The 25,670-nt window shown below is 38.2% G+C and overlaps 1 protein-coding gene across 9 annotated transcripts in view; it reads left to right on the top strand.

The window, feature by feature from the left end:
* Positions 1–25,670, top strand: part of TENM3 (teneurin transmembrane protein 3) — a 416,596-nt gene that overhangs the window by 83,072 nt on the left and 307,854 nt on the right. For 8 of the 9 annotated variants that reach the window (XM_064449664.1, XM_064449667.1, XM_064449668.1 and 5 more), the window contains exon 2: positions 19,251–19,553. In XM_064449664.1, the coding sequence (XP_064305734.1) occupies positions 19,322–19,553 (232 nt within the window). In that variant the 5' untranslated portion in view covers positions 19,251–19,321. Of the gene's footprint in view, positions 1–6,977; positions 6,997–19,250; positions 19,554–25,670 lie in introns of those variants that run through there. The other variant, XM_064449659.1, reaches the window with a different exon arrangement.

Below are 25,670 nucleotides of genomic sequence, written 5' to 3'. Positions count from 1 at the left end.
CATACTCATTGCAAATTCTGAGATTCCGACTAATCACTCTAAGGTGAGTTGTCAAAGCTTATTTAAAATTGGAATACTGGAATGTAAATCATTCAGCAAGCAAGACAATTTTTTCACAGTGATATGCTAACTCGTATACGTAAGTGTGTGACCTTGAAAATTGTATGTGTAATTTTGTTCCAGACATTAGACTCCTTGCTGTAGTAAGATTAAGCATATATGTAAGTATTAGCAGGTTTAGTAGCATATGGCTGTGTACACATTCCAAAAATCCATTTGTTACCTTTTTGAATTCAATGCCTGTTTTCCTCTGAGCCTGGACAATAGTGCCCTCTTCCTCCCTCCTCTCTGCTGCAATAAAAATTAATGAATGATGTTTTTTTACTGCTACCAGTAAGCTTTAATGTTCTTAGTAAAAAGAGACAAGCAATTAATTTTTTGAAATTCTTCAGTTTTTCAGCATACAGTTCGAAGTGTGAACATATTAGGGAGAGACAATGGGAATCTGATAACTTAAATGCAAACATTTTTAAAAATTTCTTGTTGTCAATGCATTCGTGAACTTACAAACTTTAAAATAATTAATGATGCAAATCTTTCATGTAGGTGTTTTCCACCATTCATCAGTGTTTTCAAATTATTTTGAAACTTAGGCATGAACCGTAAACTGAGATGGATTACTTGGTTTGATTTATTACTGACAGTTGTGCATACTTCTTAGATGTTTCTTTCAAAAATGCAACAATTGAAATGTAAAAAACTAAAAACTCAAACTCCATCAAAATTGGTAGTGTCTTACAGTAGTATTTCTGTTATATGTGCTGGCTGTGTTTTAACAACAAATTAGAAATATTTAATTGATATCCCCCCCCTTTTATAATGTGTATTGGTGCTTGCTGGTATGAGGATATAACACAATAAATGAGTTGTCCACAGCAGTCATTATACCAATGGTATTTCTTGTTTACAGCAGAAGATAAATTTAGCTCGTCATTTTTGTTTGCCTTGCTTTTTCAGTGTGGTATGTCATGAAGATTACTGGTGGTAAGCAAGTCCAGCAAAAAAATTCATGTTCATGAGCACTGGTTATCAGTGTTCGTCATAGCAGCCCAGAAGGACACGACTCTGAGCTGGACTGTAAAACCTGCTGGTAGAAATTTATTTTAAGTCATTGGATGTTATGCCTCTTCTACTCTGCTGCTCAGCTTCCTTCTACACTTCACCTGTAGCAGTGGGACAAAACCAAAGTTTGACTCTCTTTCCACGAAGGGCAATCACCAAAAATTGTACAGAGTGTGGTGTTACTGGTTGTTACTGGCTTGAGACAAAACACTAGGATAAAGAAGCTAATTACTTCGATTTCTTAGTTAAAAGTCTTGGTCTAAATGGGAGCTACTCTGCCTATTGATCTGTTGAACACAGTCCTTATTGAGCTTACCTTATTCTTTTTTGTCTCTTGTTTATAAAAGCTAGATATCTATAGCAAATTGCAGAACTTACAGTACGAATTTGTAGACATGCCTCCTGTATGCTGGTCATTTTACTCTATCACAGCCTTTGGGGGAGGTGTTTTGTCCTGAAGAGGCAGGCTGGCTTCTAAGACCTCAGTGTTCATTTAGGACAAAAGGAGATGGCCTCAGGTTGCACCAGGGGAGGTTTAAACAGGATATTAGGAAAAATTTATTCACTGAAAGGGTTGTGAAGCATCAAAACAGGCTTCCCAGGGAAGTGGTTGATTCACCATCCCTGGAAGTATTTGATGTGGTGCTTAGGGACATGGCTTAGTGGTAGACTTAGCAGTGCTAGGTTTACGGTTGGCCTCAGTGGTCTTAAGGGTCTTTTCTGACCTAAATGATTCTATAGGTTTTGTGGCGAAGGAGAGCCTGCAGCTGCCTTTCATGGGCTGCAGCTCATATTATTCCTGTCTGGAGGTGCAAGTAGCTGCTCTGTTAATTGGCAGGAGAGTAGCCTAACAGTCCCTCATCTGAAATGTTCCCAGTGTTCTCCCTCTTTGTCAAATATACAGGCAGCGTACCTGCCTGAAGTTAAAATAAAACAAAAATTAAAAAAAAATTTTAAGCTTGTAAAAATTGCTGTAGCATTTAGAATATATATAGTATATGTGAATTCTACTATAAAAGTAGATACTTCAATTGCTCCCTTTACCAGGCATGTAAGAATATCTTATTACCCTACAGCTGTGCAAAGGAGCCTACGTGTTTATGAGAATCATTTTAGTACCGGACATAGTATAGACCTACACCTGATAGTAATGTCATTTTTTTAGAGATGCAGAGGTGGTCGTACAAAATGATCAAGGCCTCAGAACGCGCTATGACTGTCTAGGATACTCAGTTTCACACAGGATGTTTGCAGTGGGACATTGCAGATGTGCAGCATTTGGGAGGCGGGAAGTTTATAACCACTTTTGACTCTTCATGCAGCATGCTTTTTTGACAGCCTGTATAGAATTGAGATGCTTAGGGAGCTTTTAAATTGGAAACAGAGACTTTATTCTCTACTCAGAATGATAAATACCTATTTCTGGTATTTTCTCTCAAGGAAGGATTAAAACAAAATTTTTAGCAGATGAGTAAGTGCACACTGTTTTGCTTGGTTGTTTGGGTTTTGCTTGGTTTGGTTTTTGTTGGGGGTTTTAAAATATTTTATTTTTCAAATTTTTGTGAAATTGCTCATTTTTAGCCATGTTTGGGGAGGTGTGTGGGGAGGTAGTTCTGAGTGAAGGGTGCTTGGGAGAGAGGTTACCCTCCTCAGGATAGAGTGCTCTTGTTCTTTCTGCTGAAGTCTGAGGAGTTCATGGATCTCGATAATGAAGGCATTGAGAAGTCCTTCAGCAAAACCAGGGAGACCAAATTTGACATCTTGTGATATATCTAAAGTTACTTGGCAAGAAGGAAGGAATTGGGGAAAAGATGTCAGGTAACAAACCACAACCTGCTGGACCTTATTTGAACACCAGTGATTGGGGCAGGGGGGAAGGTGTGGTTTGTTCCTTGCGGAGAGGGTTTGAGGGTTGGGTTTTTTTCTGGGTTTTTCTGGTTTTTATTTGAGAGGGGAAGCATCGTAATCTTTCATTCTCCCTTAGATGGTCATCTTCCTTGACCATCAGGTTGACTTCAGCCAGAGGAAGAAAAGAAAGAAATAGAGGAGTAAAAATACTTGGGTGCTGCGCTCTGCGGTATTAACTGGCAGATTTTTTTTTAGTATAAAAGAATACTCTAGCTTTCTTCATGGTTAGACACAAACTTGTGGTTCAGTGCAGCAGCCTTCAACTGGTTGTGTGTTAGAGTTCAGTAAAATTTCATGTTAAAATTTTAACCAATCATCTTTATTTGGAAAATTAAGCATTCACGATAGTACAGATCCTTTGCATATGTATTTAAAATAAGCTTTCTTGGCCTAAAAAAAGGTTCTTATTTAAGTGAAGGGAGGCAGAGATTGAGGTAAACAGTAATTAATCCCTTAAACACTATATTGCATAAATCTGTCTTGCTCTGACAGATACCATTTTCAAATAAAACTGCATATTGTGTGTGTATATACTGACAGCCTTCCACTGTACTTTTTAATTACAAGATTAAAGAGGAAGTGGCAGTGAATTTACAGTCTTTTCAAAAAGGCCTGAAGGGGAGTATTCTCAAGTGTTAGTCTTTGGAAAACAGGTGATTATACAGCTCATACTTACTTTTAATCAGTGTTTTTCAAGTACCACTGTTTCTGTGCATTAGTACCAGATTGCCTGGTTACAATACATATGCTGACATCTGTCTATTTTATAATTAAACATAGGCCTACTGTAGATCAGGTATCTGAAATAGCTACAGCAAATGTGAGTGCGGGTACTGTCTGTATAACCAATGAAAGTTGTCAGTCCTTTGTGCTCCTATTATTTTTGTACTCTAAGCTAAACAGACTAACTGCTGCTAAGAAGCTGTCAGGCAATGCATATCAAACATTAGGTGCATCATACGATCAGACCAGCGCTGGGATGGAAAAGTCAGTGGTTGGAACGGGGGGGGGGAAGTGACCTTTTTCTCTCAACATTGTGTTTCCACTGAAAGGAGCAGATGAGTTTCTGAATTATTCACAGTACTGAAAGCTTATAATTGTTAGCAATGGTGGCAGCAGCAGAGTATAGAGACACAGGTTGGGTTTTTTTGTTAGAACGCCTGATTCTGAAGCTCATCAAAGGATTCATTTCACAAAACTGTCTCAGGGAATTTGGGTATTTAAGGTCTGTGGGAGTGAGGGCAGTTTCCTCCAAAGGATCAAGAAAGAGAATATTTTCTTCTTACTTTTGTAAGGATCTGTGAAATAAAGGTTAATATTAATCACAGGTCTTATGCAGTAATGGAACAAAGAAGCTCTGTGAAAAGGGTTTGCTGTTTCAGCAAGTGATCTCCTTCAGCCAATTAGTGTTAGTAATAAAGCAGATCTTTTAACCCATAATATAATTACTAGATCTATAAATTACCTATCTAAATAAATAAACCAAGTCCCATAGTAGTAAAATGTACTTCAAACAATGATAAGCAGTAAAATTTTTTTTGTTATAACTGATAGGTGGTGGAAGGTCATACAGAGTAGATGTCATGTAGAGTTTTGCCTCCTAATAAGGACTGTTTGTAGTAGTTCCTTTGAAGTAGTTGTTTAAAATTCTTTCATTTCAGTAGGTCAAATTTAATATTGTATTCTCTAAAGTTCTGGGTTTTTTTTTTACTTCTGATAGCTATTGATGCTTATTATGAATTTGGAAAGTGAGCACTTGGATGCAGTTTGTAATAATTATGCCATGATTTAACATCCATGTCACTAGTGTCCTGTGAAAAACACTTGTCAGTCAGACACTGTTGCCCAAATGAGAGCTTATGTGGCAGCAGCCATTATCATTACTCTCTACTAGATGTTACTAAAGAGAAAGGTTTTGCATGTGGAGTGAATAAGGAAACAGCAGTGGAAAGTGGCAGGAGACCTGATGATCTAGTGCTCTCAGGATCCCAGGTTTCTAAAATCTTCCAAAGCTTTTACAGTTCTCTATTTGCTTTTAAAAGCTGTTCCTTGTGGATGGGAAGATGCACTTTATTGATACACTCTGAATCTTCTTAAGATAAAAGGGCAAATGCCATAGATAACTGGACTACTATGAAAGTCTTAGTTCTTTAATGTTTTAACAGTCTAATAGCCCATAGTAATGTAGAAAAGTCTCTTTAATAATACATTTAAGATAGTTAAACAAAACTTCCAAGTGCCTTTTTGGTGTTACGCTCACCCCTTCCAGTGTTCCTCTTTGTTGTGAGGATGGAAACAAAATGGTGCATGTGGGAAGGTGTTTCCAAGAAATCATCAGCATTCCCTGCCCTCGGCCACAAGGAGCATGGTATTCATGGTGGGGCTGGTTTCCTCCTTGATCTTGGTCTACTTGGGGCTGGTTTTATATATTTTCTTGTAGCCTGCTTTATTCTCATCAATTCCCAGCTCAGGTTTTCAAAGTTGCCCCAAAGCCTCCCCCAGCCTCAGCTGACATAAAGGTCTTCTCTTTGTTACCCGGTGACTACTGAGGGGCACCAGACTTTCCCCATGGCATTTTCAGGGACAGGCTAGGCAATAATTGCTCAACCACCTGGCAGCTGTTAAAATCAGCTCAGGTCAAGACAACCCCAGACAGCTCCTGAGACCCTGTGCTGCCAGGTCGGTGCAAAGTCACTGGCCTTTCGCTGGCATTGACAAGAATCATATATATTGGACTACTTTGTTTATAGAAATATAATTAGATTAAAGCTTCCTGAAATCATGAGCATCTGGCTCATATTTCCTGTCTGAGGAATTGTGTTGGGCAACATGACCAAATGCACTCGAAACAGACTGAAGTATAGCTGCAGGTCAGAATCTTCTTATTTAAACCTGGCTAAAAAGATCTTTTTTTAAAAATGATAAAGCAGATACAAGGAATAAACTAATGCTGTGCTGCCTAAGGGAAAAAGGTAGTCTTCTAATTTTCTCCAAACCCTATCAAACTCTTCCTTGTTGCTCTCCTGGCTTCATGACTCTCCTACATGCCACACCAAGGCCGAGCTTCAGCAGGAGAAGTGTGGGATGATCCCGTGTGCATTTAGGCCTGTTTGGTTGCGGAGCGCTGGAGCACAGGTTTGTGCCTCTTGGATGAGTGTTCGAACGAGGGCATCTGCAAAGGGGAGAGGAGGGAAGGGAATGCTATTACAGTTGCTATTGCCCTTTCGTCCTTTTTTAAAACACAAGAAAATAGGTTCTGTTTGTTTTGGGTTTTTAAAAAGTTTTCAGCTTAATTTCTTGTAAGCATCTGCCAAATCCTTTTGGCTTGCTCTTCAGTCAGTAGGGAGAACATGGACTCCCTCAAAACACTCCCAAGTCTTTTCTTCTGTCCTTGCATGAAAACCCAGACTCCAGAATTTTATCACTGGGTTTCTGGCAAATGGTGCTTTGTGACTCTGAATTATGCCTTGTTTGATGAAGCCAACCTGCTTTCATGATTTTATGGATAAGGCATTTAGAAATTGAGACTGACAGATCGCTTTCAAAGACGACTGTATTGTGTCCTATCACAAGTGTGGCAACACCGAACCGGTATGCTCAAGCTTTCTGGACTGACATCCTAGTGAGGTAAGATACTACTTCATTAGTTCCTTATATGGTAGCTGTTACTGAATCACTATGACACAATCTCTAATTTAACAATTCTGCAGGACAGTCAGTGCCCTTTAAACCAGAGTTGTGTGCCAGCCAGTAGTGTTTTTGTTGCTGTTGCCATGTTGTTGTGAAAGGTAACTAAATGCTTAAATGGGAGGTGGAAGATGCAACCTCACAGCAATGTTTTTGACTTGCTGATAGAGAGTACTTTTCCTCTCCGAGGCAGCAGCTCCTGATAAATCTGGCACCTCTGAGAAAAGCTACTAATTTTTCCTTCAGGTACACAAGAACATAGCCCTGTGGCTACAACAGGTAAGACAACCAGAGTAATACATAGCTAGCAATATTTTGCTGTTACTGGTGATGCTTGTTTTGTTTCCATAATAAATTTTATTTTAACTGAATAAATAGATAAAAGGCATTTGGAGGCAATTAGTTTTACGTTTTTCTAGCTTCAAAACCAGTGTAGAATTTCTCTACGATGGCATTTTGCACCTTTGACTGATTGCTTTGTCACCTAAATTTAAAAACTTCCTCCCATGTTTATTTGCATGGGGGAGATGCCCCTGTTTTTTTTCAGAGAAAGAGGAAGAGGCAGTATTTTAAAACGGAGCTTAAATAGTTATAAGAACATTCCTGCCTTGTTCCTTCCTCCAGTACTCCCTGGTTATCTTGGTTTGGTCACTTTTACCATAAAGAACTCATTATTATCAGCATTAAAGTGTTTTGGAAAATACAATTGCTGAAGGGGTAAGGGAGTCAAATTAGTGACATAAATTTCCAAAGCTGGCTTGCCTTAGGTTAGCTACATAGTGTTTTTTGTTATTTTAGAGTCAAGAACATGACTTCTAATAATACTTTCCCCACAGCATGTACTTCATAGATGTTTTTAATTTATGTATACGTGTGTGTGTATGTATATATAACATTACTTTTTATATGTGTATATATTTATATGCACACATACACATTTCACTATTTTTGTAATGTTCACTTAAGCTTTTTAAGCATTAGGGAAGCAAGATCTGCGTATCAATTAAGATCTGATGGTTATGTGCCTAGTCAGGCCGCAGAGCTATAAAACGTCTCCTCACCTTTCCAATCTCTTACCTGCTTTGCTCTAGTCTCTGTCACTATGTTTCAAACTCTCTGTGCAAGTCTGTCTTTCTGTATTACAGCTGTGTTTGTGGGTTGGTTTTTTTGTTTGTTTGTTTGCACTACTTGCTCTCTGTGTGTGAGTTCTTTGATTACATACACTTAAATTCAGTTATATGCAGATCCTAACTGATGTAAAGGAACATGAAGATTTCCTTTATCCCTTCTGTTACCCCTTATGAAAGATAAACTCCCAAATATACCTTAGGTTATATACCTTAGGTTAAATATTTTTTCTTTCTGACACCTGCTTCTTGGAAACCCCAATTAACTTAGACACACATGAATTTTATCACTAATCCTGCCCAACAGCTCCCTGTGCAGCAGAACCAGGCAGTCTGGCATGAATTGGGAGATGTGGAGTACACTGTTCATTATTCCCAGCTGAATGAGACCACACCCCACCCCCCACCCCCGAAGAGGAGTACCTCCGGAGATAATAGCTGAGCAGTGTGAACCCCTTCATTCACCATGCTGGGTGTGCTCATCCTTTCACCTGGATCCGTTGACAGCCTCTGATATTCATCAGACCGGCTCCAGTCTCAGGGCTTATCTACATCAGTAGTTTTAAAAGTGCACTCTTCTGTCAGCATCGCTGCATCTGCACAATAAATTTTGCTAGCTTAAGCTATGGCTTCTAGTAAATTCAACTGTGTTGGCAAAACTTTTCAGTACTGACTGGATCTCTCAGTACTGTCAGTTTTTAAGCGTGTTTCTCGGCTGTGCTAATACAGAGACAAGATTTTGATGCCACCAAGCTCAGGTATAGGTGCCAGGTGTTTTCTCTCTTTTTTCTGCTGCCTCCATGTCTTCAGTCCTGGTCCACTCCTCGGGAGTAGGAGGGAAAGATCAGAATTTTCCTAAAAGTTTAAATGTTTCTGAATGTAGCTAGTGCAATTGAAGGAACTTCCTGGACCTCCTACTATGCTATAGGGTAGCACTTTAGGATGGATATGAGCCCCTCTACTCTATTGTGTAGATCAAGAAATCTTCCAGATCCTGCCTTCTTGTGCATCTCATGCCCTCTTTCTGTTCCCACAAAAAATATCTCAAGTATCCAGACAATTCAGGAAAAAGTTAATGCTTGGAAGAGCCTATACTGGAATGACGTTTGTGTCCTTAACTATACAGAAAGGAATTCACAAATAGTTTTATATTGGGTATAAGGCCATGGAAATAATGAATTAGTGATACTTCCACTCTGTTTTATATTAAAACAGAATTGGAAATATTTGAAACAGGATGGGAATTAAACTCCTTGCTTATTCACCTAGGCAGGCCATATGGACTTGTCTGAGGCACCTTGAGTGTCACTGTGGGAAAGATTCTGTTCCGTGTCCTGCTTGTGCTTTCCTTGTCCTGTAAATGAGCCGAGGCCTGCAGTGTTCCTGGCTTTCAGTCTTGAACCTGTGCTTGCTAAACTTACTTGGTAAGAAACACAATTATGTATACTTTAGTTCTGTTGTAACTGAACTGTGGAGCTTCTCCAGAAACTCATATTAGGTAAAAAGGGATTTCATTGATAATTGTTAAATATTTTCATTATTCAGTTATAGTTAATTGTCCATGTGTTTGGAGTCCAACTTTCCATTTATTTTTTAAGAACTTCTTTAAAGGATAGAAATTGCCCATCCTTTAAAGGTCACCTTCAGATCTGTAGCTGAAGTGATTTGTTACTTTAGTTAGAAGGATTTTTAATCAATGATTGTACTAAGAAATTCTGAGTGTTATCTTAAGTGGAAATTTAAAGGATTTAAAGAAGTGACTTCCCTGCCCTCCAAAAGCATTATGTGAAGCTGCTCAACACTTACTATAGAAGCTTGTGCTTCTTTTGCAAAATTGGGGTCTTCTGGCTATGAAACATTTTTTACAAGTCGAGACTGTATTTTCTGAGATGTGAATGCAGTGGGCCGGGTGCTGTCATTGGGCTCTGCCAGCAGCAGCTCTGCTGCGACCCCACAGTAGAAATTTGGCGGCACACGGAGGTGGCACAGCTGGGTGCCACACCTACAGGTAACACGCACCCGTGGAAGAGGAGGTCAGCAGGAGGTGGTTCTTTGTCCTGCTTCCCCAGCTTCCTGTAGGAGGCTTTGCATTATTAAAGGTTAATTGTTTGTTCTTTAAGTACTGTTACCAGAGAGGATCTTGGTTGGTAGTCAGCTAGGGCCATGCCAGGGTAGGCTGTGTGAACACTTTTCAGAGAGAAACATGGTCCTTTGAACAAAATTGCTAAGTACTGTGGGAAATCTTGTCTCACATAGCCAAAGAACATATTTTAAAATGCATTATTCTTTTGTTTCCCCTAATCAAAGTCTTAGTTCTGTTGAAATTGGAGACAAAACCTGGGAGGTGAGAGTGGAATGGGGTGATTACAGGACAAAAAGCTTTTGTATGACCTTTAAGGTAAGGCTTAAAATCTGATGCCCTGAAAGGGATGGTTTGGAAGAGATTTAGAACAAGGATTACAGAAAGGAAGTGAACCAGCAGGGCAACCAACCTCCAGCATTTCCTGTCTGCTGGTGTTGGATAGTGCTGAAGAAGAGACAATTAGGGGTTGTGACAAGAGGACACGGCTTGTGCAGAGAGGGAAGCAGGAACCTAGGGAGTATAGAGGAAGACATGACAGCTGATAGAGTCTGAATAGATGGGATAGTTAAATACAGTAGTAGGGATTGCTAATGTAAATTTAAGTTAAACAGTGCTTTACCACACGTTTATGTAGACATTAGCTAATAAATTTTCACACTGCTGTTTTAGGAGTGTTAAATGAATGTTGTGACAGTATGAGTATATAGTATTACAGTATTCCTCATGTTTCTGTGGGGAATTTTCATGATGTTTGGGACTCTTCTTGTTTGTGTCTGTGCATTTTTGATTTGTTGCTGTTTTGAGAAAGTCGGGGGGGTGGGGGGCAAGGAGATAAGTTTGAACAAAACAGAGTTCTTGAGCATAAAAGAAATTGGCAGTGTGCCTTATACATCTTACTTGTCACTGTCTGTTGAGGTGAGTCACTAAATAATTCTTCAGGTTTCCAGGCTGCAACAGTATCCTAATTATAATGTGACTAGGACTGAAAAATCCGGTTACCCGTCAGATCACTGTGAAGAGAAGAATCTTCGTGTGAATGTCTCCTTGTTTGTGTGGACTCTCGCTATGAGAAGCTGTACATGGAAACCAAGGCTCATGGTGCATGTGTATCCCATGTCTTGTGACCACAGCAATAGCTTCAGCACCTACCACATGCTATTCTTTCTTCCCTCTCCTGTGTGTCCTCAGTGACATCCTCACTGCAGTTTCCTCAGGTCCCCCTTTCATTTCCAGACACCTTCACAATGCTATTTGCAGCTTAGCCTTGTGACTATATGCCAAACTCTTGCATGTCACATGTAATATACTTCATTTCCCTTGTAGTGACTCGAGAGATGTATTATTTTTGAAACCTTACTACTGTCAAACTGTTTGAAATTAACTCTGAGTTGTCGAAGGGGGAGTTGAATGATCGACAGCCTGTTCAGATGGTGAAGCTGACATACCAATAGCTTTGTTCTCCAAACAGAAATGCAGAAACCATTGTGCTGTGCTCTCTGCTTGGGGACTCGGGAACTGTTGCACCTTTGCTGGTGCTCATGGCTTGTTGCATGTTCTTCCTGTCGGGTTCTCCATCCCGCTAGTTTTAGTTTTAAAAATCCCTAGATTGCTGCGGCTTTGTTCCAGAACAAAAGTGGACTGTGTGGAAGAGCTCTGACCAGGTGCAGAAGTAAACTTGGGAGGTATCATTCAAGAAGGATTTATATTAGCATAAATCAGGGGACCATTGAGATAGGTTGAGTAAGAACATGGGAGGGGTGGGGTTGGAAATCATGTGTGAGAGGTGGGGAGGGAAGGAGATAATGGCATAAAGGATGAACTTCAAGTTTAAAGGAGTGGAGGAAAGTATTTAGGCCTTTTTAGTTGCTGCTGAATAATGAATTACCCAGTGCTGACTCTCTCATAGTTTATTACTTTGCTCTGAAGTAAGTGAGGCACAAAGTTACTCCCTTCTGAAGTTTTCTGTTCTATTCCTCTGCTTGTTTTTTTCCTCTTAAACACCTCTGTCTTTCTAGGCTTGCTGTGTCACTTCTCCCCAGTGTTGCCATGCTGAGTGCTAATGATTGTCTCCATCCACTTTCTGTCCGGAGCTCTTTTTGGTGCTAATCTTTTTCTTTATACTGCAGCATTTCTGCTCACTTAACTTCCTTTGCCTCTCCAACTTTCCATCACATATCCTCACCCTCGTTCTTTCTACAGGAGCATACCACATAATTTCACTCTTTTGGTCTTCGTCTTCTCTTTCTCACTTAGCTCTCTCAGCCCTTCAAGATAAAACACATTCAAATCCCCCAAATTAGAGGCAGACACTTCCTCTCGAGATCAGAGTTCATGACAGTTCCTGCAAACCATTCCTCCCAAGGAGGAACAGAAATAACCCTGTACTGAGTTCCTCCGAAGAGTCTGTTCTTGTTCACGGAGCAGTTTATCCTTGCAAGTTATATTTTTCTGCAGAGCCTGCTTGGTAGTTTAGTACCAGCACAGCCCCAGGCTGTATGCATGCATAGCCAGCTTACGGCTATTTTCGGTTTTCTCTTCTGAAGGTTTGCGGCCTTACTGTGTGGAGGGCTTCCAGCAAGCAGAAATAGCTGTAGCTCCATCTCAAATGCTGCTCTATGGTCTTCATACCTTCACAGGAAAATGCCATCCGGAGAAGTACTCCCACTACTCCCATCATTATAGAGAGTGCATCATCTCTTTCCACCGATATGAGGGAAGGCATGAGGTGATGTTGTCCCCTACAAGGGTTTTAGTTTTAAGTAGCAGCAGCAAAATTGTTATGCAAACATCAACTTCTGACTAGCCAGGACCCTGTAGAACTCTTTATCTTGCTAATTTTTGTGACTCTTATTGAAAGAAACATCTATAATGAACATAGAGTATGTTTATTGGTTGTTTATTTTGTCTCTAATGAAGTTGAGGTTTTTAGGTAGACTATGTAAAGTAACATTTTATTAACATTACCTCCTGTAGTGATGGTAGATAAGAGCGTCCTGTTCCCCTGACTGATTCAGAAAAATGCTTGAAGAAAACACGGTATTTTTCACTAGTCTTCCTTTTTCTTCTTCTTCCCCCCCCCGCCCCTTCTTTTTCATTTGTAATTTAATTCTAAAACGTAGGGTTAGTGACTTAAGAAGGCTTTTTTAAAATTTTGGTTTGTGAACTGCCTGTCTGACAGGCCATCTGTTTCCCACTCCCTCTTAAGAATGCTGACTTCGGGTGCATCCTCTCTAGTTTCTGTGCTGGAAGACAGACTTTTAGTATTAAGAATGAGTTTCTAGATATGATGACCTGAAATGTCCATGTATTAAGAGTCATCAGTTTGACTAATGGCATACTATGGCTACAGATCATCCTAAGTACCTCTTCAAAGTGTCATTTTTCCAGCTCAGTTGATTTCTGACATACCTCACTTTATCAGCCATTGAAGTGGAAATTTCATCACTCTTCTATGCCTTTTGAATTTTTCCTAGTATTTGTTTGTAATAGGTTTTATGGGTGATTAGTTGTATGAATTGTATTTTTTGTGGGAGGAGATTTTCTTAATTTCGGCATATTGCACTTCAGCTTTTTAATCTACTTGTTATATATATCAGCTGAATTTGCTTTGTTCTTTTGCTGTTAAGAGGCATGCAAGTACTATATCTAGTGCAAATTGTAATTAATGTAATATTTACATTAGTAAACAAATACAGATTAAAAGGAAAATATGATTAAATTAAAATAATGACACTTGCAGTAATACCTCTGTTCAGCAGCACTACTTAGACATTGTTTTCAGCAACTGTTTTCAATGCTGAGAATAGGTATGGTCTTGACTCACAGCCTATAAAATCCTCTGCTCTTATTTCAGACAGAAGTTCAAACCTGCTTCTTTTCCCAAAAGTCTTATGATTCTTTTACTGCGTGTGTTTATGTAGTAGTGTATCATGAAAGGAAGTTTGCTACTAATCTGAGCAAGTGTTCAGACTGTGCTTGTATTAAGGGATCAATGTGGAGGGATCAATGATCTTAATTTGTAATAATGGTAATTAGTAATAAAAATAATAGTAATTCAATAAAAATAATAATGCAGGCTTTTGAATGCAGCTGGGAATACTATCATTGTTAGGAATGCTGAAATTGTTAGATTTAGGTGTTGAGAGGGAAGGCTGTGGTATGTAACACGTAAGTTCCTTCCCTGGCTCTGTTTTGCTGGCCTCGGGGAGGGAAGAAGGGCTCTGCTCTGAGAAGCATGCTGCTTACCTTGTGGTCCCTTCTTGCGAGGCTGATTAGGAGAGGTCTTGTTAGGCCTTCCGTATAACAGTATTTCATACTCTGTAACTGTTCTTCTGTAATAAAGAAATCTACTAGCGTTATCCTCTCATTTTCAAAACCTTTTCCATCCCAGCACTGTATATATTAATGACTTGCTATTCTCAAAACTAGTTGTTTCTGCTTTGTATGTTTTGAGATGTCTGAAATGGATATACGCATTGAAAGGGAACATAATACACACTATAGTAGTTCCATAAATTGACCCAAGCAGTGACATAATCTTTTCTATACAATTATCTCTTCATTTTGGTAACAAACTTTTTTTTTACCTTTTTACTACTTCATGCCTATGTAGCTTTTTAGATTTCAAAGGGCATAAAATATTGAGGTATATTTAGACTTCCTAATCAGTTACCTTGGTGTTCACTGAACCAGGTTTAATGCTGGAAGAAGGTTCTCCGAATGAGAGATGGGGAGGCAACAGTGTGTATGTTAGGCAGGATTGCCATCCTGTTGCCAAATGGTAATAACCCTTTGGGGAACGTGGAGTTGAAGCTGCTGAATTAAATGCAATAATTTTCCATAACAGTTTAAAAGGCCTGCAGGCATGCTAAAGTTGTAGCTGGGTGTTTTAGATAACACACTGTAGCATGACCCTAAAGCCTCGTTTACCTCTTGGCAATTAAAATATATACTACATTTTATGTCTGTTGTACTTTTCCTATATTGCAGTGTAGGGCTTTAGTGTTGAGGCTCTTTTTTGTAAAAAAAGGTAAGTAACTGTTTTCCTTTTTCACTACAGTGACTTTATTTCACGTTGCAATAGGTGGTTAAGAGGAGCTGCTAAAAGGCTGTCCTGGGGAATTTTAAATATAGTGTAAAAGTTCTACCACTGCATCATTCAGGTTTGTGTGTATCTGAGACTTAGTCATCAAAGCTCCCACGGTAGCTTCAGCACTTGTGTATGAGTACGCCTTGTGCTCCATTTTGGTGTTTACACTTGGGCTCTCTACAACACTTAGAGTGAAAGAATGAATTTTGATCATTTACTTGTTTTAATTATTATTTGTATGTACATTGTCTGACTTGCTAATTAAATATTGTACTAAATGTGCTAATGATGTCAGAGGTCTTCGAAGTAGCTTTGCATATAAGGGAGTGAGCTATGGTCCCAATGACTTGGTCACATACAAGAAATGCTTCTCTGGTTCTCCTGCTTCCCTTCTAAATTAAGTTAAAAGAAATATATGAGTATTAGTTTAAAAGCAAGCATCTCCTCTTTATGGTTTTGAACTGTTTTTAAAATCTGGAGTGACACGGGGAAGTGCAGTCTGTCTGAGGCTGCAATCAGCTAAGCTATGTACACGAATGGGATGGGCATGACTGTATAAGAGCTGACATGTCAGTCTGGTGATTAGTGTATACTCTCCAGTTTAATCCAGCTAGGAGCCTGTAACACTGGACAGATCACTGAAAAGGTCATGGGAGATCCCAGTGCTCAGTGACACAGATGAGCATCCTCAGGTTTTATACTTAGAAAAGCATTAGACAGAAACTTGAAGTAGTGGCATGCACTAGCAAAATCTTTTTCGATTTTCTTCCGTATATGCAGGCCATTTCACATTAGCATTGTAATACAATGTATAACAGCATTTAGCACGGCTGTTTTGACATCCTTCTGTGAGTGGGTGAGTTAGTAGTTCAATAGCTTTGTAAATATTGCTCTATGAAAATTCTTTCATTTAATTGGAGCAAAGCTATTAGATGGACCATAAATATTGACCTATGGGCAAAGATTACTTGCAGATGAAGGCAAGTGTTTTTGTAACATGTCACAAAATAAATTTAATTTTATTTGGTTTAAAATTTTAATCTGATTTGTCAAAAAAACTGCTCATGCATCAAATTAGTTGCTGTGTTCCCTTGAGTTTGTATTGTACTCATTACCAATATTTCATCTGAGCTTCTTCTAAGGCATAGTAAAAGAAAGCTAGTCAGTGCATTTGGGTAACTCCCCCTGGGATGCAGCTTTTATGTTACAGGAAAGAGAGGTGAAGAAAAAAATGAAATATGTTCAGATTTGTTCAACAGTGGTTCATTTAAATCTGAAGATTTGAGTGGGAAAACTTCTTAATATTTTAACGACAGTGATCTTCCTAAGAAAGGAGCTGAGCAGATGCAGTAACTGACAGTTTGGGTTTTTTTCTTCTTCTCAGTATTTGAAAATTTCTCTAAAGTTTGGGGTGAGGTTTTGTTGGTTTTTGTGGTGGTTTATTTTTTGTTTGTTTTAAGGGGGGTGGGAATTCATGATGGGACAAGTCAGTCCTGTGCAGTCCTGAGACTGTAAAACATCCCACCACAGTAATAAGATTTACGGTTCAGATCTTGTAAAGCTATCTGCGAGTCTGCCTTTGTTTGACTTGTCATTGCTGGCTTACTACTTAAATGTTAACAGTGATACGTATTTCTGTATTCTGCAAATATGTTAGTGTTCTCTCTGTTTGTGTTCTGGTCATGGTAGAGAACAGTTATTTGTAGACAGATCTTTAAGATAGCTTTTATTATGTTTCCTTCTTTCAGACGTGTGTATTATTTCACTGATGAAATAACTCCAAAGGTGTAAGCCTGAGGATGTTAAGTGTTTCCTAAAACTTGCTGAGAGATACTATTAATTTCTAAAGTTCAAGGTTACTGAAGGTAAACAGGTGTGTGGTCTAAAGCTAGAATCAAAAAGATGAGGTTCTTAAATCTTACAGGATTTGGGGTTTTTTTGGTCATTGGTTTTTTTGTTTTGTTTAGGGTTTGGTGGTTGTTTGTTTTTTTCCAAAAATGCCCACCAAAAAATCCTCTAGTCTTCATTATTGTTGCAGTGTAATCACTGTTAAAGTGTCTCCATAATGCGGTGCTATTAAACAGCTTGTATTTTTTTAACCTTTTCATTCTTTGCCTGAGGAGGCAACAGATAACCCAGAAAACTGCCTTTTGAAGTTCTAGTGAATTCATTGACTTCTGTGGGAAGCAGATCAGTACTTCCTCATGCTACAGCATAGATTAAATCTTTGAGGATTTTAGCTTGGTATAGTAACAAAGTAATTGTGCAAAGAAGGGTTTGGGTTCTTTTTTTTTTTTTTTACATTACAAAGGAGCTTGGGAACTTGGAAAAAAACCCGAAATTATTTAATCTTTGATGAATAGTGTATGTCAGTTTTCCCATGGCACAATTTAGAGACATTAGGAATTAGTGGCCCTTTAAAGTCTTGAAATGCTTAGATGAAGGGGGAGGTGTACTTCCACATGAAGTCTTTACACTGCAAAAGAATACCTGTGTATTTCTGTTAATAGTGGTTTTTAAAATCAAGATTCAGTTTAGTGTTAATAAATACTATATAATTATAAAATTATAAAATGTTTAGAAAATTGATTTTAGATGGAAGGAACTTGCATTCATTAGTCAATAAAATATTTTAAAATCTAAGCATCTCAAACTAAAAAATGTGCTACATGGGCATGCAAACACCTAAATAGTAATGAATTTAATAAACTATTCTGTCATAAAACGGGTTTTTTTCTGATCATGTACAAATATTTTAGTTTTATTTAACCACTTTTCTATATTTATTACATTTCCAAAAGTTGAGAGTTTGCTTAAATGGAAGGCTTTGTAGCTTTGTGTGTTAGCTAAATCAAGATTCACTCAGGTCAAGAAATGCAAGAGCTTTTTGGAGAATTTCAAAACAGAATGATAAAAGACCAGCTGCCATTCACAAACGCGAATTAAGGTTCTGTAGTAAATTAAATTATCTCTCAAAATCTTTTCAGGAGTGACAACGAATGAGTGAGTTTGATATTAAATATTTCAAGTGAAATAGGTGAAGAGTTCTAAAGCAACCTTGATTTTGCTGAACAGAGTGCAAATGTAGTTGGCTGTTGTTTGGTGATGTGTGCTGTAAACTGTCATTTTAATTCTACATCACAAAGGACTTGACTGATAGGAGTTTGTAAAATAATCAGTTGTGGTATTTAAGTATTTTAAATTGAGGGGAGCACCCAGGAGAAAGGTCTCCTTGAGACAAAGGAGAGAACCCTAATATAATGTATAAGGAGTTAAACAAGAAATTCCAAGGCCTTGGTTAACAGGTGCAGTTGTGAAGAATTAAAATAATCCAAACTGTTCTTCATTTAGATGTTTTGTCAGCTGTTGAAAGATAAAAAATATATTCTTTATTTTAGCACTTTTTGTTTAAAAAAAAAAAAACAAACACAAAAGCAAAATTTCCAAACTATTTCTTACTCTGTCAGAAATGTAGATATTTTGGTTAAGTGTGCAGGACCCAACAGATGAAACTGAGAAGCCTTGTTTTGAAAACTAAGTGGAATGAAACAGTAAATAACAATAAATAGTAATAGAAATAAGATTCTTACTGTATTATTCCTTTAAAAACTTGAGGGAAGGAAAAACTATTTCTGACTGCCATTTAAAAGTAAAATAGATACTTGCTTTCTATCACAAGTTATATAGAATATACGGCCTTGGAGGAGTCTTCCTGCATATCACCTATAATGTGTTTGTATCTTGCTGTGAAATTATGTGTATATGTTCTTGATGAGAACAATTCTCTTAGAATAGAAATGACAGTAAGGAGTTATAGAAGTCTGTATATAAAAAAACAGACATTAAAATGAGAAACTTCCGACCAGCAGAAAGAAGTCAGACTTGCCATTAAAGCATGCATCCTTCTCAAAAGAAAACAACTTCCCTACAGATAGACTTTAGGCAAATAACACATTCTTAAAGCTGAAAATCTACATTTTTTCCACCCAGTTCTCAGTCTGCTTTTGATATTCTAATCTGTTGTATAAAAATGAGAAGTACTGTGGCAGTGTTCAGTAGAATTTCTTTGCTTTTTTTTTTTTTTTGATCAAGGTAGCTCCTGCATGGAACTCTGGGAAGTGGGTCTTGCCCATTGTTGATCAGCTCTTTTTTTCTTCCGGGCAGTTAGGAAGCAATGACAGCAATTGGAGAACATTGTAACACATCAGTGGTTGTCTTTCTGATTTTGTTGTAGGTGAATGTAAGCTGAATGTAGAGAAGACTTTCAAATAAGCTGGACTGATGTGCACAGAGAAGGAATGAAGTATGGATGTGAAGGAACGTAGGCCTTATTGCTCCCTGACAAAGAGCAGACGGGACAAGGAACGGCGCTATACAAATTCTTCCACAGAAAATGAGGAGTGCAGAGTGCCTACGCAGAAGTCTTACAGCTCCAGTGAAACCTTGAAAGCTTTCGATCATGATTCCTCTAGGTTGCTGTATGGAAACCGGGTAAAAGACTTGGTCCACAGAGAAGCAGATGAGTACACCAGACAAGGTAAGCAAGATATTTTAATTCAGAGTGTATAATTCATTAGTACCAAGTAACAAGGCAATCTTGCTGCAGGAAGAGCTGTTGTTATACCAGTTTAATCAGTTTTAATAATACTCTACACACATAGTATGCTTCACTTGTATCTCCCTAAAAGTTTTACAAAGATGGGAAAGCATCTTTGAAAGAAATAATATATGATGCATGGAAAGGTTAAGTAAACAGCCCATCTTGGGCAATGGGTCAGTGACAACATAGCAGACTCAAGTGTGAAGTATTCAGGCCTTAAAGTTTAAAAGCTGGAGCACCAGCATAAATTCAACTCATTAACAGATTGCCAAAATTTCGTCAGTCCAATATAACTAAAATGTAAATAGCTTCAAAATGAATCAAAATAAACAAATACAACTGCTCCAAGAAGGCCAAACCCTATGAACAGGTTTGGGGAAACTCAGTATGTGTAGATGAGCATAAAAATAATGCATTAGCTCAGTGCCTTTATCTTTTAGCCTACAAGGGCAGTAACAGAGCACTGTACAGTGAGTAAGGTAGATTAGTTCATGATTAATGCGTTTGGGTTTGTTGGGGCATTTTTTTAGTGGATACCTACCCAGATGATACTTAAACAGATGTGAACAAGCTGCTAAACCACACTGTTGAGTTTCTGAGTCCAGGACTGGAGGCACATGGAAGATCTAAATATCCATAGAGATGCTCAAAACCTGACTGGATATGGTCCTGGGCAACTTGCTGTAGCTGACCGTACTTGAGCAGAAGGTTTGGACTAGATGATCTCAAGAGGTCACTTTGGACCTCAGTGATTCTGGTAGATTGCACTTGGCTCCAGTTAGGGTTCAGCACTTGTGCATCACTTTTGGATTCAAAACTGCAGTCTCTGGAATTGGCATTTCCACAACTAAACTACTTTATATAAGGAGAGGAGGAAAAATGCTATTAAACGTGGGGAGTACTGCAGCCCAGCTATCTAAAAAAGGATAAAGCTAAGCCAAGAGCTGTATGAACCTGCGACTCGGTCTTCTTTATAAAGCTATCATCTCTTTTATGAGGTAACAAGAATAGATTTAGGGATAGAAAAAGAAGGCTTCTTCCCTGTGAGGAAGTCCTTAGTTTTAATTTTAGAAATGTTTAAAAATATTTTCCCCACTGGTGGTTTTTCTTTGTTCCAAGTAGAATAACTTTACATTAGAATTAGAGCTGGGCAGATGGTGTTGACTTTTTTGCCTACAAATGTTTGCAAGGGGAATAAAAATATTTCTCTTAGGCTCATGTAACTGAGGCTTGCTGCTAGTGTAGTCTGTCTGCTTTCTGCTGTGTATTTTTAGTTTTTGTGATGTGTTGAAACTTCAGGTCATGACTACTTTCAAATTTTTAAGTCATTAGTCACCTTGATCTCATTACTTTAATGAGGTAAAATCAAGAAGTTTTCTAAAACCTGTACTCCAGACACTTTCTTAGTACTAGTGACAACATTATATCAGAATAGGCACCATTTATTTAACGAAGTCATAAACTATTGCCTGAATACAGTACTGTTCTTTTTAAATAGCAATAATGAAATGAAAGAAGTTATGTAGCCTGGCATGTCTCATACAATGGTGCACCGGTTGGGGTTTTTTTAGCCCTTCATTTTCTTTGGAAAAGCACATATTTAGCTAATACTTATTGCCCAATATGCAATAAATTACATGTCTATAGGTCTAAAATGGCAGTCTGGGATGTGTAGTGTCATCTTCACCTTTCAGTGCTCTCAGCACTGTCATCTGTGCCCATTTGATTTTCCTCATTGTTCTTTCAGTTCTCTTTGTATGGCTTATTGGCTTCCTCTAATGCGTGCTGGTTTAGCACCTTTGGGGACTACCTACAGGTTTGATAGGGTCAGGTTATAAAGGGCTTGTTTTGCAGTCTTAGATAGTGTGTTCCTTTGATTCATTTTTGACTGAAAGAATTTACTGCTTCTGGCACTGGAAGCATTGTGCGGAAAAGGTGTTCAAGGTCATTCCAAAGGTTTTTAAATAATATATAAAACACGCTTCCCTGTATTTATTCCCCCCCCTTCTGTCTAGAAATAGTGACTTTGTTGACAGTCTAATTACATTCTAGCCTGCTGAATCATCAGGAAATAGATCTATAAGTAAAAAAAGCAAGTTTTAATTAAGACCTTTAATTCAAGATTAATTTTTAAAATAAATTGTGACCAGTGTTTAATTTTTTTTTCTCCCAGACTATGCAAAATAACAATATCAAATTTCCAGTGTCTGCTGGAGCAGTTACGTGAGTTTCCCAAGTCTCTCAAATGTGGCACAACTTAAAAACGTCAGTGTGTTTTTATGGCTGAGATAGATGTGCCCTGTTCAGTGGTAACTTCATCCCAGGAGATCTTCACTTGTGGAGAGGAAGTTCTCCAATTGTCAGTTCTGGTCACAGAATCTTTTTTCCTTGTCTGTTGAATTTCTGTTGCTTGAGATTAATTGCATAAATAGAAATAGGAGCCTAAAAATCCGTGTTTGTCATTGTAATTCTAAAAACAGCATTTAAAACATAATTTAAAACATACAATAAATTCAAATATTTTACTATATAACTGGGATTATCTTGTTAATTTTGAAACCCAGTTGATAAGACTGGAAGAGCAGGTATGCTTGTTTAGGAAACTGTAACTTCATCTAGGCAACATGCTTTCAGTTAATGTTGAAGAGAGATAAGCCCTGCAGTGGTCTCCTTCCCTTATCCTCAAGCCCCTTCATCTGTTGCAAGACTGGTTTTGTTTTTAAACTCTTTAGACAAGGATTATTTAGCCTACTATTTTTAGAACTTCTAATTTAGTTATTTATTTTCACTTTGTCGTTAATCCTCACATAAGGTTTGAAAAAAATGTAAGTCTGTAAATAATTAAACTCCGCACCTAGCCATGCAAATGAAGACCGTGAGCTTTATTTTTGGTTAAAAGTATTTTTAAACTAGATACTAAATTTTATATTGCATGTTTGAGAAGATACCTAATCTTATCCTTGACAATGGATGAAGCACCATGAACGACTGTTGACTTCCCAAGGTGTGATGACGTGATTGTTTGCTGTTATGTGTTAGGGAGGAAGAAGGCACCTATTTTCTTATGCTTCAAAGTATCCAACTATAATGAGCAGCCTGGTTTAAATGTTTAACTTCTTGAAGTGAATTCAGCAGCCTAAATGCTTGTATTTTGGAATATACCCAAGTATCTTGCTGAATTCAGGATTAAAACTGACAGTATAAAGTTGAATTTCTCTGTACAGAGAGAAATTCCTGTGTTTACAAAATTAAACTGCTGTGTGAAGTGACATAATGTACATAGGAGACTGCTATGCAAAAATATCTGAAAGTGTGACATGACTATGGAGTGGGAGGGAAAGATGGTAGAAATACAGAAACTAAGTAGTATTTTTTAAATAGCATTTGGAAAAATAATTGGAAGTAATAATATAACTGTGAAAATAATTTGAATGAGATCGTGAATCCAACCTGGACTCACAAGAACTGGAAAACTTTTTATGCAAGTGCATTAAGTTAGTAAGACAAATACAGGCATGCAAAATATGTATTTACCATCAGATACATGTTAAAGGGAAGAGAGGAACATGCAATACCTCTTAAGGAGTAGTTGTTCCATTTCAGAGAATTTTGTTGTGGCAGGACAGTGTGGTGGCCCTACAGAGTGGTTCATGTTTCATGTCAGTGAGTTTTTGCCCAGGAGTGGGAGGCTGACCCACGAGCACGTGTGGCAGGATGCACTGCAGATTTGTGCGTGTTCATATTTTCATACAAAATAATCACAGCACTGTTTGAAAACTGTGTGAAGTGAAAAGCTGAGCAGCAGGACACCTTTTGCTAGTAGAAGACCTGATGAGGTAGTGCAGGTTTTGTTAAATTTTTCCTCTTTGAAAGCTTGAGTCAGCTATAGTTTAGCCTGCAGGTAAAGTTATTTGGTCTCTTTAGCTGGCAGTGAGAATGAGTTCACTGTGTTTATCAATCAGAACAATTCATTGTCATCCAAGCAAGCCTCAACACCGATTTATTTTCATGCTACCCGTTTTAGTTTTGCAGGGGAAAGTGCTTATATGCATGGCTTTGTACCTTTATTCTTCCAGAATGCTTAAGTGCCTAAATTAGGATAAATGCCCTAACAACTCCTTGGAGCTGCAAAAACGGGCTGAGTTTACCAAACAAGCAAAGAAAAATAATTTCTTTCCTTCACAATGTGCTGGATCACTGGCACAAGGTTGCTGAAAAGCAAAGCCATGTACAGTACATTGCACTGTGCGGATGTATCGTAGCTGTCATTCAGCTGACACTCCTGTGACAATTATATTTAGGTGCTAGAAAAATCTCACCATTCAGTGAAAGAGGGACCTGAAACAGTGATATATATGCTTCGACAATTTTACTTTAGTATTTAAGTTATTAAACACTGTCGGGATACATTTGTAAGACTTCAGAAACCTGAAACGTTAATTGCAACTTCTATCGTAATGTAATATGACTCCAAAGTCTATTGCTTTTAAATACTAGCTGCTCAAAATGAGTTATTTGGATAGCAAAATGATTAATGTTTTCAGTCACCATAAATGTCAAATGTAGGATTAAAGGATTTAAATGGTCATGATTTTAAACCTAAAGCTTGAGTACATTAAACTTACCTGTCTGAAGCAATAGAAGAATAGATAGTTAAAACCATTTTTGACCTTCCACTACCTATGCCTTATTGATGAGCTGATTTTGACTATTGAGTAGGCAAGTGACTCTCAATAGAACTGAATCAGCCCGTTTTGCAGACTTTCACAAGAAGGTATGAAATGGCATAGAAGGGACTTTGTGATCTCCCGATGAGCAAATTAATCACCATTCAGTGACACTGCAAGTGCTCTCTCTCAAAATCTAAGGCAGCTATTAGAATTAGTGTTTTATGTTCGTGACTGTAGTGCCAGATGTGTCCTGATTGTCGTCATCACAGACACTTTTTTTGTTATGCTAAAACATGGCCACCTGCAGTATCAGCCTGATTTGAGTGGGCAACTTCTGTAAGCAGCATACAGTGCCAGTATGTATGCTCTGGATAATTTTTTGGCCTTGAGCTAACCACGTAACCTTCTGCCAGAGGTGGAGGTTTTTTTACCCTCTGTAATACAGGAATAATAATACTTAGCCACCTCACAGGCATATTGGGAAGATTAATTAGTTTATGTTTGCAAAACGCTTTGAAGATGAAAAGTGCTGTAAGTGCTAAGTAACATTATCATCTTTCATTGCTATACTAGTTACTTCTTAAAGCAACAATAAGAAGTTAATTGGTTTTCAGGTTCCAGATGATAAGGATCTGTTGACTTTTGAAGTTATTCTATTAGCTACAGAGTGGTACTAAGAAAAACATTTCACTTTTATTTGATTAGGATTATATTTAGCTCACACTCAGTGATATGCACACTTGCTCTAAGGTATTCATCTAGTTGGAATTGGCCCCTTGTGGGTCACAGTCTGTAGATGAGCTATGGGTCTGGAGACAAAGGGTAATTGTGATTCTCCAGGGATAAATCAACCTTGGTTATTGGCAGTATACTGCTTGATCAGGCATTTCTACTCAGCCTTGGTCCACAGAGTAAAAACTTTGTCTTTGACTAGTCCAGTTGCAAAATAAAAGAATTAAGCTCTTGATCATGATGATTAAGGATTTATAAGATGAGCAAGGGGTCTTCACAAGGACTTTCAGCCTCATGGAAAGGAAGATGCTGTAGAGGGTCTGTAATTGCTCTTTTACATCTTTCCGTAGCTCATATACTGAGATGTATGTGCTGCTCCTGTTCGTAACAAAAACTAAACTGAGGACCAGGGAGATAAATGGATCACATGGATGCCTACGAAGGATGACTTCAACATGTTAACATCTATGGAGAGAATAAAGCCAGAAAAGTGTGCCAACAGAGATGGAGTGGGGAGGAGGAATGAAAGAGGCTGAAGAGTCCCGTCTGTCCCATCCATTGATTTAGTGCTTAGGGCTGAGAGTCAGGGCTGTAGGCCAAGCTGTGAGCGATTGCTTATTCCGTCACTGGCAAATAAATGCGGAATAGGAAA

Source organism: Phalacrocorax carbo, chromosome 4 (assembly GCF_963921805.1).
Source record: "Phalacrocorax carbo chromosome 4, bPhaCar2.1, whole genome shotgun sequence".
NCBI classification, from domain to species: Eukaryota; Metazoa; Chordata; class Aves; order Suliformes; family Phalacrocoracidae; genus Phalacrocorax; species Phalacrocorax carbo.
This window is presented reverse-complemented; position numbering and strand designations above follow the sequence as displayed.